The sequence below is a fragment of the Eleutherodactylus coqui genome, chromosome 12 (assembly GCF_035609145.1).
Source record: "Eleutherodactylus coqui strain aEleCoq1 chromosome 12, aEleCoq1.hap1, whole genome shotgun sequence".
Lineage (NCBI taxonomy): Eukaryota > Metazoa > Chordata > Amphibia > Anura > Eleutherodactylidae > Eleutherodactylus > Eleutherodactylus coqui.
The window spans coordinates 120,226,857-120,241,307 of record NC_089848.1 but is presented as its reverse complement, the minus strand read 5'-3'; the positions used below and the strand labels follow the sequence as shown (position 1 = coordinate 120,241,307).

Below are 14,451 nucleotides of genomic sequence, written 5' to 3'. Positions count from 1 at the left end.
TAGCGGATTACTTGAAGGTGAAATTTAGAGTTGGGTGTTTTCAACCAATGGGATGACAGTCGGGTGTGAGTGGGTGACCTGGTTGATAAATCCCTGATCTTCCCACCATATTGGCGCCAACAAACGTGATGTCTAAGGACCTCAGAAGAAGAGTTGTTGATGCTCATCAGGCTGGAAACTGTTATACAGAACCATCTCTACAGACTTTGGACTCCACCAAGCCACAGTCAGACAGATTGTGTACTAATGGAAGAAACGAATGCCCTCTTCTGGCGTGAACGACCAACAACATCACACCCAGAGCAAGGCGTATAAAATAGTCCGTGAGGTTAGAAAGGTGCCCAAGGTAACCTAAGCAACTAACGACCTTTCTCATATTCGCTCATGTTCATGAGCCCACCAGCAGGACACTGAACAACAATGGTGTGCATGACAGGATTGCAAGGAGAAAGCTGCTGCTCCTCTGCAGTTTACTAAAGCTCCCCTGGACGGGCCAGAAGGCTACGAAAACAACGTGTGGATGGATGAGAGCAAAATAGAACTTTTTGGCTCATATGAGAAGTGTTATGTTTTGAAAAAGAAAACCACTGCTTTATAGCACAAGACCCCCCCCCCCCCCCCCCCCCCTGCCAGCTATGAACCGCAGTTGTGCTAGTATTGTGGTTTGGGCCTGCTGTGTTGCATCTGGGCCAAGATGGCTTGCTTTTATTGATGGGCCTATTTAACATCTGGGCCAAGATGGCTTGCTTTTATTGATGGGCCTATTTAATTCTGAATTATACCAGCGGAATCTCAGGAGAACGAGGCTCCTGCAGCGGGAGAACGGGGATCCTGCATCGGGACAACAACCCGAAGCGCACAAGTTCTACAGCAGAATGGCTAAAGAAGAAGAAAGTTACGTTTTGGAATGTCCAAGTCAAACTTTTGACCTTCATCCTACGGAAAGGTTGTGGAAGGACCTGAAGCGAACTGTTCATGGCAGGAAACCCCCAACATAGCAGAGCTGAAGCTGTTTTGTACGGAGGAATGAGCTAAAGTTCCTCCGGGCCGATCCTCAGGACTCCTCAACACTTAGCAGGAATGTCTAGATGCAGTTATTGCTGCACAAGGAGTCACAGCAGATACTGAAAACAAAGGTTCACATACTTTTCACACTCACAGACGTGATATTGGATCATTTTATCTTAATAAATGACTAAGTCTAATATTTTTGACTGATTTGTTTTATTTGGTTCTCTTTCTCTACTTTTAGGACTTGAGTCAAAATCTGCTAAATGTTTTACATCAAATATGGGCAGAAATATGGTAAATTCTGAAGGGTCCATAAACTGTAAATTGTAGCTCAGCTCTATTAATTAGAATGAGACTGCGCAGTAATACCAGGCCAGCGATGGAGCACAGATTTCATATTCACTTCCTCCTGAGCTCAACGCCGCCCTCTGTTGAGTGATGTACGTCATGTCTGCCCTAATCCCCTAGTAATGCATTTACAGTTCTGTTCAGAAAATCTTATGGGAGTTGCCTAGTTGTAAACTATTGATGGCCTATGTGTAGGATAGGCCATTAATAGTAGATCCGTGGGAAGCAAATGGCTCTATTCCCACTGCAGTGGCCAGGTTTGGTGTTGCAAGTGCAGTTCTCATTGACTTCAACTGAAACTTTGCCTGTAATACCAAGCCTGGACACTGCAGTGGGAATGGAGCTGTCTGCTTCCTGCTAAAAAAAAATCGGCTAGGGCATAAGGGTGCTGCCTGGTGAACAGAGGATTAATGGGGGGGTCCCAGGCAGCAAAAAACCCACAGCTCCATTTATGGCCTATCCTGCGCATAGTTTACAACTGGAGAACCCCTTTTAGGCTTCCTCCGAAGTGTAGGCTACAAGGGCTTACTCACATGAGCGTATGTTGCCTGTTTGATACGCAGTGCTAAAAGTCCATCGATTTCTATTGGGCTCTTTACACCTGTGGTTTTTTGTTTTTTTTTATTTCACGCGCATGAAAAAAACCCCACAACTCGTCCTGTTTGGTGCGTATGAAACGCCAATATAGACTGTGGAGATTTAACATATGCAGCAAATGGGCATGTCAATGTCCATTTGCTGTATACGGCATATTTTACGTGCGTGAAATATACACGTAACACACATGCCCGTGTCAGTGAGCCCCAACGCCGGCCCCCACTGGTCACACCTGACGAGTACATTTTACCACAGCAGATTAAAGTACAAAATATGCATTTTCAAATATACCCCATATATATATATATATATACCCCTATGATATTGGGTTGTGGCGGCCAAGCTGTTTACGTTACAGCATCTCCTTTTATAACCCCACCAAAATTCTGGGAAATCCTGAAATGTCGCAACCACATTAGTTCCCACCAGCGTCATGATTTAGGGGTTCAGCTCGTCCCATAGACCAAAATGGACATGCAGTTTTAAGACTTTAGGCCGTACGTGACTGGATTATACACGCTGCTGTGAACACAGTGGGGCGTGTTTACTGGGACTGACACTTCATATACCGGTAAAGTTTGCGCCAATGTAACTGCGAAAAATATATTAGGAGGCGCAATCCTCCATCCACCAGACTGAATACCACATCGGCTGTGAGTTGGCTTCTGCTATAGTTTATACCTGTTTCTGGTGTAAATTATAGTAAATCGGATAGGCTGCTTGTGGCCACACCCACTAATGCTAGGTCCTGCCCATTAAAAAAAAAAAAAAGAGTTGGGGCCGATGTAAGTGGTCAAAAAGTCGCAGTTATTGCATCTCTCTGCCACCACAATTCTGGCGCATGCCAGATAATTTGCCCAAGTGGTTAAAATCCAACCTTTTGATAAGCTGCAACTCCTCTTTTGCTATGTCACTTAAAGGGAATACTACACTGAATGGCCCCTTTATTAAAGCCCGTGGCCCTCTCAGAATTGTATGGAAGTTAGATCCATGACCCCGCAGTGCAGAATAAAATCACATGACAAGTTCTCCGTGGATGGGAAAATCCAATGATCTGAGCAACTTCCAACGAGACCGGGTCAGGATGTCACTACCAACGTGTAATGGTGTGGAGAGTATACCAAGGATGGCGCGATCGAGGAAAACATCCAGCGAAAGGGGATGCTGTGGATGGAAACAACTCATCAGTGAAAGGGGACGCTGCACAATCAGAAGCAGCCGAATACAACACCGGGTGCAAACATGTCCAAACGCACAACTCCTCGTTCTGCAGCACAGATGGGCAATAACAGCAGGTGCCCGGTTCCGGAGAGTCGAGGCTCCAGTGGGCAACAGAACACACAAATTTGTATCACTGAGTAGTGGAAAAATATCGCCTGGACAGATGAATCTACGTTTCTGTGGCACTGTGATGATGTGAGGGTCAGAGTTGGGCGCAGGCAGCATGAATTTGATGACCCCCTCATGGCAGTCTGCTGGAGGTGAAGTAATGGGTGCGGAATGTATTCTTGGCACACCCTGGTTGACACCACAGGCTGTTGTGATTCTGAAAGCCAGAGCAGGTCCAACATACTAGGAGGTCTCTAGTCAAGTGGCCATTCAGTGTACACTACTGAAATGATCCCCAACCACTTGCCTCCCTCTATTTGTCGTTGGTCTGACTCCTTGGCTGTTCCGGATTGTATTTCTCCAACACTATATTATTAAATAAGCCGCTTGTGTATCAGATGAGCTTCTGCAGGTTCTGTCGATGCATCAGAAAGGCACAGCACTGGTTATAGTAGGGATGTCCACGTCGCGGCCTTCCAGATTATCTCATTCCCTGGAGGACCAAACCCGGACACTCGATTTTATAGATGTGATGATTTTTTACAGAAAATTAATCGGAGAGTCCACAACGTGTTCTGTTCTATAAAACGGAGTGTTGTGTGTGATATCGGCCGTTACTGGAGGTATCTACATATCCCATCATGCAAAAGAAGAAGATCCTTAGAACCATCATGGAAGGTCATACATTCCCATCGTACCCTGAAGTATTAGACGTATACTCAATGAATTTAGACTTTCCTTCCAAAATATATATATATATACTCATATGGCACAAACATTCAGGCTGTTGATGCCACTTCTCTCGCTTACATCTCTATTTTATCTACATCTTAACATCTACATAGTCCTTCTCCTCCTCATCTATGTCTATGGGCAGGCAAACTGTGGCTCTCTATCCGCTGTGGAGGGAAGGGGAGGTACTTAGTATGTGAGGGGCCTTGCAGGTTCCACCACAGTTGGAGTTGCATTGGTTGCCCCGTCTTTTCTACAATATCAGTACTCTATATTTTTGTATTGTGTTACATCTCTAGACCGTCCTGGTGTAAAACTAACAGTGTGCTCACGTCTCATGAAGCGTTTCACAAAATAATGTACTATACCTAATATTTGTTTCTTTTTTACAATTTAAAATGTACATATGTACAAAATGTGTGGTTATAAATGTTGTAATTTAGGCAAAATTTTGGCTTTTTTTTTTAAATTAAAAAGAAAAAAAGCATCATTATCGTCTATGGTTCCATGCTTACCTACAGAACAATGTACCTATAGCAAGTGGAAAAATTGTTATATGTGCATGCATCGAACAGAAGTGACCCCTTGGGCCATCGTGCATGGAAGCTAAGAATGGTTTCCGTGGACTCTGGTGGTAAACGATGGATGAGTAATGCTCTCAGAAATTTAGAGTTCTGTTCTGCAGATGTGAGATCTATACCTGGCATCAAAAATGATATCTATCATGCATAAAACGCCTCCCGAGACCATTAACGTTGGGCTTTTCTTCCTCTCCCCGCCTTTTGAATTAAGGTTCAGTCTTCAATCCTCGGGAATGGGAAAATATAATTGGTAGTGAGAGCCTCTTCATCAAGGCAAAGGTCTCTGTAAACAACAATGGTCCTTCAGTATTGGTGATGAATGAGTGCAGGTACAGTGTCATCTCCGTAGGATCCACAACAGATAAGTGGTTTTCATCTAGATGGAGGTTTCCCACAGCTGTAATTTAAAAAAAATGGTCAAAGGTTACGGACAGGTATGAGTTATGGGGGGGCCCCAATAGTCAGCCTCCTTCACCCCACCAATCACAGCTTTATATTATAACTTTCCATTTAAGAGCAACATGGCCAGAATACAATATGGCATCTTCATAGGGACAGACTTCAGAATGGGAGGCAGCTAACGATCCTGAGCAGGGCCACTTTGGAGCAGTTTAGAACTGGCTCCAGTCCCAGCGATATCCGCTATTCAGGGGAGCCCCTAGCTGCCCAATCTGCGGTGGGCTGAGGGAGGACCACAACACCGGTTCTCAACAGATCGGCAAAACTGCTGAGAAGCAGCCATGCCTCTTTTTTGGTCATTTGAAAAATGCATATATTCTATAAACACACTCACCTGTTTTGTTCCCATAATGGCTCTGGACTGCTCCTTCCATCCAGGTAGGATAGCACTGTTAATAGGCATGGGATTTGGAGGCCAGGGTTAAGCCAGCGTGGGCACATACAAGTAGCAGCACTACACTACCTGGAAAGAAGGAGTGGCTTGGGGAGTGAAGCAGATGTGTATGTAGTCTTTTTACGGGGGCAGAAGAGGGAGCATTATCTATTATGGGAATATGAAAAATAGTATCATTAGTCACAGGGCAGGAAAAGCACATTTATGATGTACGGGGGCATAAAATTGAGCACTTTAGTTGTGTGGAGGGCACAAAAAGCTACATTTACTATGTTGGAGCTTTAGTAAGATCTTGGACACTATGGACAGCGAGATTGTGCAGACGTGTGGAAAACATAGAGAGGATGCTGGAAAAGCAAGGAAACAATGTCTGTGTATGAATTTCTGCAGATAGAAGTTGTGGCCAAGAGAAGTCATCATGGTGGTTGGGCCCAGATAGAGAATAAAAGGGAGAGAGAACAACAATGAGAAGACATCACCTGTGATCACTGGCATTACAGTAAATGCACTGTAATCACTATTATTGTGTAGTACTAGTATGACTTCTTTAGAGATATACTAGTACTATAAGGGGATCACTGAGGAGATATAAAGAACCGTGGCCCCAAAGATTTGTTGTATCAGCCTTATACCCCATTTACACTGACAGATGATCGCTCAAAAATCGCTCAAACGACAGTTTTGAGCGATCATCTTTGCATACTTTATTGTAGCTAATTAGCTACTATAGAGCTATGCAGGCGGAGCGGGACACCACGGCTATCTCTCGCCGAACACTACAGCTGTTTTGCATATGCAAACAGCTGTAGTGTTCTCTGGGCTTACAGCCTGTGCCCCACTGTGAATTCACAGCAGGACACAAGCACAGAGAATCGTATCAGTGCAGCCGGCTGATTACAGCCTGCTCCGCTCATAACAGCTGATTGCTCAATTCTAGCAAGCTAGAATTCAGCGATCAATGACTTTAGCACGAAAACTGCGTGATGTTCCTGCATTTAGACAGAACGAGAATCGGTCAAAAGATTCTTTTGAGCGATTCTCGTGTCTAAATCAGCCTTTACTTTGGCAGTGCTCCTGCAAATGAACCTGCTGATAGTTGCCTTCTTTTAAAAAGGTAGTAGCGTACCTAAAGAGTAGCATTGCTTCTAATATCCATGGCTTAGTTTTTGCTTAGGACGATCAATGTCTTATTTGATGGGGATCCCACTCCTAGTAGCCCCGCCCATCAGATATATGAATGGTTCACGGAGCTCAAAGTGAATGGAACTGGGTTACAATAGTGCCAAGGTAAACTTTGCCGAATGGGTAAATACTGAAGGACCGTGGGGTGCCAATGTTGAGTGGTGGCATTATCAGCAAGGATGAAAATGGCTCTTAATAATGAGATAAAGGGAGACCAGGTGCTGACGAGGCACAAGAGGTAGGAAAAGTTTTTCTCCAGTTATCTGGGTATCTACGGTAACAACCACATCACGCTCTGATGGCTTCAAAATAAAAATATCATATAATAATATATTAAGTTTGATGCTATCGTTTTACTACAAAGTCAGAGCTGGAGCCAGAGTGTCGAAAAACAGAAATCAGAAGTTTGGCTTACCGACTCCACAGCCTTGGTTTTAAGACTCTTTCTGGAACAATGCATTTGCCCATTTGTAAACCATTGAAGTCCTAGCCTCAGGATAGGCCATTAATAGATCAGTGGGGTCTCCTGCTCGGAATCCCCGCTGATCAGCTGATCACTAGGCCAGTGTTGTGTACACCGATCTGCACTCATTGTCAAAAAAATCAAGCACCTAAAAGGTGTTGTCATTTTACTGCAAAACTCAGAATGCAGATACATCTTAGGCAGATATGTAAATGACTAGAGTTGTGGCGTCAGTAAAAGAACAATCTGGATACCTGAGGTCTTTCGAGGGGTTTCATCTTTGACTTATAAAAAGGCTTCCAGAAACTGCTTGTGTAGAGCTCCTAGACCGCTAGATGCCTCTACGACACAATCAAAGCAACTTCACCCAGTTAACAGAGTTTAAGAGGGGGCACATTATTGGAATGCGTCAAGCTGGATGGTTGTATTGTTGAACTGGCTACTAACTGGGCCTTTCTGACCAGACTGTTAGGAGGCGTTGGGACCAGTGGATGCATGAGGGCACACAAGGTGACCGGGCTCAGGACGCCCTCAACAGACCACCAGTAGAGAGGAGCATCTGACCAGACTGTTAGGAGGCATTGGGACCAGTGGATGGGGCAAACAAGGTGATCGGGCTCAGGACGCCCCCTACCGACCACCAGTAGAGAGGAGCGTCTGACCAGACTGTTAGGAGGTGTTGAGACCAGTGGATGTGTGAGGGCACACAAGGTGACCGGGCTCAGGACGCCCCCCTACAGACAACCAGTAGAGAGGAGCATCTGACCAGACTGTTAGGAGGCATTGGGACCAGTGGATGCGTGAGGACACACAAAGTGACCGGGCTCAGGACGCCCTCAACAGACCACCAGTAGAGAGGAGCGCCTGACCAGACTGTTAGGAGGTGTTGAGACCAGTGGATGTGTGAGGGCACACAAGGTGACCGGGCTCAGGACGCCCCCCTACAGACAACCAGTAGAGAGGAGCATCTGACCAGACTGTTAGGAGGCATTGGGACCAGTGGATGCGTGAGGGCACACAAAGTGACCGGGCTCAGGATGCCCTCAACAGACCACCAGTAGAGAGGAGCATCTGACCAGACTGTTAGGAGGTGTTGGGACCAGTGGATGTGTGAGGGGACACAAGGCAACCGGGCTCAGGACGCCCCCTACAGACAACCAGTAGAGAGGAGCATCTGACCAGACTGTTAGGAGGCATTGGGACCAGTGAATGCGTGAGGGCACACAAGGTGACCGGGGTTAGGACGCCCTCAACAGACCACCAGTAGAGAGGAGCGCCTGACCAGACTTTTAGGAGGTGTTGGGACCAGTGGATGTGTGAGGGCACACAAGGTCACCGGGCTCAGGACGCCCCCTACAGACCACCAGTAGAGAGGAGCATCAGTTCATTCGACAAGCACAAGCAGCTCCAACTGCAACTCCAATTCAGAAACAGGTGCCACCATTGTTACAAGCCCCTTTGTCTGCCAGAAACATTTCCAGGCGCTTGGCTGAAGGATATTTGGTCTCACAGCACCCATTACATGTACTGCCTTTGACTCCCACCCACTGTCACCTCCGTTTGCAGTGGTGTTGTGAACAATAAAATTGGATACTACAGTGGAATCAGGGTGGCTTCAACGATGAATCCAGGTTTAGTTTCGGCACTGATGACGGCTGTGTTCGAGTCTGGAGACCTCGGGGTGAGTGCCTCAATCCTGCCTTTGCTGTGGAGCGGCACACTGCCCCCTGCTGGTTTGCTGGTTTAGGGGGACATCACATACCAGTCAATCACCCCAAGTAATGATATGAGGGACAATGACAACTCAGCGATATGTTCAGGACATCCTGCAGCCACATGTGTTCCTCTCATGGCAGGGATTCCAGACACCATTTTCCAACAGGATAATGCTTGGCCACACGTAGTAAGAGTGTCACAGGAATGCCTCTACATCATTGTCACACTTCCGTGGCTGTCCGGTTGCCAGATTTATCCCCAGCAGAACATGTATGGGACTATCTGGGGCCCCAACTTTGACAGCCTATGAGCTCGTACGATGTAGAGGCTCAGTTACAGGAAATATGGAGTGAAAAGCCGCTGGATGCCAAATGGAATCTGTATGCTTCCATGCCCGCTGGTATCACATCTTGTATCCACATGCACCTCAGAAATATTGCTAAAATACGTCCGTTCCTGACCACGGACACGCTAAAGACACTCGTGGTCGCCCTCAACCACTCCCGGCTTGACTACTGTAACTCGCTACTCATCGGCCTCCCCCACACTAGACTCGCTCCACTCCAATCCATACTAAATGCAGCAGCTAGACTCATTTTTCTATCCAGTCGTTATTCAGACGCCTCTGCATTATGCCAGTCGCTGCATTGGCTGCCCATCCACTGCAGAACTAAATGTAAACTCCTCTACCTCACTCACAAAGCTCTGCATGGCGCTGCGCCACCATACATCGCCTCCCTACTGTCAGTATACCACCCAGCCCGCTCACTCCGATCGGCTAACACCCTCAGACTAAACACCCCTGTAATACGAACCTCTCATGCTCGCCTCCAGGACTTCACCAGAGCAGCACCCATCCTCTGGAATGCTCTACCCCAAGGCATCCGGACAATTCCCGATGCACGAAATACTCCTTTTGCTCTGATATTGTAATCACTTACTTATATCAACGTTACAATCACACAGAGAAAGTTTCTTTCAATTCTGACAATTTCTAGGTGCTTGATTGCTTTACAATGAGTGAGGTTAGTATTAAACAAAGTTCCCATTGAAGTGAATGGGAATTCTGTCAGTAATACCAAGCTTGGCCACTTCAGTGGAAAAGGAGCTGTCTGCTTCCTGCAGAAAATAGATCAGTGAATGAGCACAATAGCCAGGCAAACAGCTGATCAGCAAGGGTCTTGTGTGGCAGACCCTAAGCAATCTACTATTGATGGCCTATTCTGAGGATAGGCCATCGATAGTCTACAACTGGACAACCCCTTTAATTTGGCACATCTGAAGGTTCCTGTATTGTAATACACTAAAGGCTTATCAGTACAAAATCTTATTATCAACCATTTAATCTCCGGCGGCCTTCCTTCCCTTTAGCTGCCTACCCGTGCACTCTGTCTGCTTGGTTTCTTCTCTTCATCGGGAAGCGGTGGCATCGGGTACGGGTATTTTCTGCTAGAAGCAATGGATCCTGTAGATGAGGATGGAGACTTGGCGGGTGACAATGTTCTGTTAGAAGAAGCACAGAATAAGCAGTGACATTACAGGATAACATTACCGGGGGACATTAAAGAGTTTCCACCATTCAGATGACTTTATTTTCCGTCCTTCTGTTACTTTATTCCCCTTTTTATGCCATTTCCTTGTCTTTTTGGTTTCTGGTTTCCTTCTCCAACAGCTACAATACTTACTTCTATACCCTACAGAATAATAAGGTCATTTGAATGTGGATAATCCCAAAATATCCCATAAATGTACAGGAAATGATGTCCTCTTAATCAAGATGTTAGATTTTATGACAATTCTAGAAAGCAAGCCTGTGATTGGCTGATAATGGTTACCACATCATTTTTCCTGTGCACTATTATCCCTGCGGATGATGCTTTCTGGTGAGTTGTGACATTATGGCTGCAGCAGCGACAGACGTTATACCTGCTTCGTCATCTAGAATCTTATATTCAAGGTAAAATGGAAGAAAAAAGAATGATATCCGGTGGCATCTGCAGGTGAGAATCCAGTGAGCGGACCTTCTTGTACAGCATGAATTACAGCAGAATCAAAGACGTCTGTGAGTGGAGATGGTCTGTGACGCAGATAATGTTGCCCACTCACTCTGTTCTGTGCCAGTTGTCTATAATCATCTTTATATTGTCCGAGTCAAAGTTTGCTTATCTTGGCTCAGGCAGCACGACAAACCTCTGAATCACTGGGAAACACTGGCCTCCAATGACTGTGAGGTCTGGTGTGCTGCCTGAGCCAAGATAAGCAACAATACAGACAACAATACAAATCTTTGCAGGAAATCCCTCCATAGCAATACCATAAGGAATCACTGGCCTCCAATGATATTGCCATGGAGGAATTCCCTGCACATTTTTGTCACGTCTCTATAGATTTTTTTTATTGTCAGAGTCAAAGCTTGCTTATCTTGGCTAAGGCAGCACAATGGACATCAGAATGATGGCAGGTTAGTGGTTCCCGAAATTATTGCCACGAAGGGATTTCCTGCAATTTTCTGTCACCCTTATAAACCCTTCACTTCCATTCCTACCTCAAAAAAAGCTTGGCGTAAGAGATGGAGGGGATGTACATTGTTTTATACATCTTGTTCGGCGCTATATTGTGGCCCATATCTGACCACTGCTTATCCAAGCAGGAATAGTAAATTAACACGCTCCCTAGTGACAGATGTAAACATTGTGTTCCAGGGAAGCCCGGCCTAGATTACAAGAAGCCCCGTGGGCTGTGTAAATTAGATGTATTCAGCAGTCTTAGAGCGAGGATTGTTGTGTGAACCTCCAGCAGCCGATGCCATCTATCCAAATGTAATACAGAATAATGAAAACATCGTCATCTTCTGGTGAAAGTGTTAATTATTTGCAATGCTGACAAGAATGCCGTCGTCTAATCTCCAGTTTATCTGTACATCTTGGTCATGGAGTCAACCAAGCAGCTGTGAACATCACTAAGGGCGGCTTTACACGGGAAAACTAGTTGAATAGTCACTTGAAATAGTCCCTAAAGCGTGTGACCGTCTTATTTGTGGGTTTTTACACGGAGCGATTGTTGTTCACTGGTTGGCAACTAATTAGAGGGTGTGCATTTGAAATTTCGACCCTCTTCACAACGAACGCTCATTGGGTGCCGATTCCACTAAACGTAAATTAGTACGAGTGAGTATTCTTTGGAAGAGCAGAGAGACTGTTCAGTTGAGGGATTTAATGTCCTGTGTAAAGCCACCCTACGCCTAGGGTAAAGGGAGCATTATAGATGAATAAAACCACTTTCTAAGTCTGACTTAAGAAAGCCGCTTCCTCATAGCTTTGCATGTCAGTGACTATTCCATTAAAATACTTATGTCGGATTACTGTATATAGAAACTCTTTATAGACTTGATCAGTGCTATGAACGTAGCTCCCAACATTTGAATCCCTATCTGGAGTGTTTTAAGCCCTACCCTGATCTCCCTGGGAATACCCATAAACCATCAAGAAACACCCAATTTCTGGTAAATTTGCATACTCCCCACCCCATCTGAGTTCCATTTTATAGGATGTTCCCTGGAAATACTGGATGGTTGGGAAGTATGGATTTATGACCTGATGTGGGTCTCACAAACTTGGCTAATTCATACTGAGCAGAGCAGAGGAGTGTAGCAGCATGGTCATGAATGCAGAAGCCATGGAAGTGGAGCAAATGCAAGTAATTGTGGTTGCTATTATTATGGTGGCATCTGAAGATGCGGTCTGTGATACAATTGCAGTAGACCTCTGCACCCTATGTGCCTTTCCCTGGTCTCTAGATCACCTAATAGACTTCGAAAGTTTGGCCTGCTCTAGGCCGTTCTCATTGGTTCTGACAGCACGAACACCACACAAAGTAAGTTGCTCAACCACTCTTGGACCTCATGCCACCGTTTCTAAAGCCATGAACAATACTAAAGAGTTCTCCATGGTAAATAAGAACAGTTGAATCAAAAATGTGTTGTTTTGTTGAATATTTTTACAATAGTCGTGCTCACTAATTCTGGGTAATTTGTAGAACTGTCAAACAGATTTATCATTATTTGTAAACACTGAAATTCCTCGCCTCTTTGAGAAGAACTTCGCCAGTCTGGACCAGATTTTTCTGTGCTGGATTTTTTGACCATCCCTAGAACAAACTGAACAGGAAACCAGCTAGATACCTCACTGAGGAACCCCAACCTGTCCAAAGCCATAATGAAAAGTGAAACCTCTCCAAAAGACCAGCCCTTCATCCAGGCCAGGTTTTCAGTTCTATGATCTCTATTTGTACCGACCATGTTCCTGCGGCTCCGTGGAACACACTTTTGCAAACAAGTAAGCATGATACTATTCTTTACTATGATTCTTTACAAAGAGGCTTTGTTGTATAAGTCACAGTCAACTCTATGTTGGGGTTTTAATACGCTAAGGCTCTATTCACACTCGAGTCAAGACCTTCATTCATAATGGAAGCTATGATGCTGTCCCAAATCTGTTCTGTGATGGACCGCCTCCATGCAAATGGGAAGATGGAACACCATCTGCAGCACCATCTACTGTTAATGTAAATGCAATCCTACATAACAAAAACCTACGTAGTAAAGGCTCCACTGAGGTCTGTTTCAGAGTTTCCAGTATTTTTGGAGTTTTTCTTGTATTTTTGAACTGATCTATTTGGGAGTTCACAGCAGTGTTTAATATTCTCTTTTTCTGTCCCATCCAAAGAGCAGAAAAACAGAAAAAAACATTCCCTTTGGTCTCTATGGAACTTATTTTGTTTCAGTTTACGTCTATTCAGTCTGATTTCCATTTTTTTCGACACCAAAACGAAAAAAAAAATAAAGTGCAGGGCAAAAAAAAAAGTCTGGATGCAAAGCAGTTTTCCATTTTTGTTTCTCTATTATACCCAGAGGGCGACGGACACAAGTGGAAATTATTCCATTTGGGCTTCTGTTTAACGGATCCATTAAATCATTGCGCAGCCGCAGGTGGGGAATTAGAGCTAAAAAGGATCTATTAAAAACGAATCGGAACAGGAAAGAAACTGGAATAAATGAAACCGACTCAGCAAGAAAGGAGAAAGAAAACACACAGACCCCGGAGGACAGAAGGGAAAACACCCCAAATACGCATGTTACTCAGCATCTCTGAATGCACTAAGGGGTCTTGGAACAATGGGGTCACTTTAAAGGGGTTTTGTCATTAAAAAAAAAATTATCTAAACTTACCTATTCCTTCCCTGTCTGTCTCCTTATCACATCTTCTCCTGGTTGAGCTTCTCCAGTGCCCCAGGTCAGCTCACTGCAGGCTGGGCCCAGCTTGTTATGAAGGCTGCTTTATCACAAACTCCTTCCTGCTGGATCAGTGAAGGTCACATCCCTGTGCTGTAGCTTCACTGCCTAGGAAGGAATTGTAATCTATTTCAGAGACAGCTGGCATGAGCAATCTCTGAAGAAGATAGGCAGTCTCCCTGCTTTCCTGTGAGCTGTGACATAAGGTACATTGGCAGACTGCCAACCTAACATAAGGTAACCTCACAGGAAGGAGCAGAATCAGGCAGCTGGAGGTGAAGTGACCCCCCCCCCCCCCCCCCAGGACTACAGGAGAAGATAAGGGAGGTGAAGATCTAGTAAGTAGACT

The 14,451-nt window shown here is 45.1% G+C and overlaps 1 protein-coding gene across 3 annotated transcripts in view; it reads right to left on the bottom strand.

Annotated features, from left to right (window-relative positions):
- Positions 1 to 621: 621 nt before the first annotated feature.
- The window catches only part of ADAM22 (ADAM metallopeptidase domain 22), a 241,515-nt gene continuing 227,685 nt past the window's right edge, over positions 622 to 14,451 (bottom strand). For all 3 annotated transcript variants that reach the window (XM_066585459.1, XM_066585460.1, XM_066585461.1), the window contains 2 exons: positions 10,192 to 10,315; positions 622 to 4,995 (listed from right to left, as the gene is read on the bottom strand). In XM_066585459.1, coding sequence (XP_066441556.1) covers positions 4,975 to 4,995; positions 10,192 to 10,315 — 145 coding nt within the window. In that variant the 3' untranslated portion in view covers positions 622 to 4,974. The remainder of the gene's footprint in view (positions 4,996 to 10,191; positions 10,316 to 14,451) is intronic.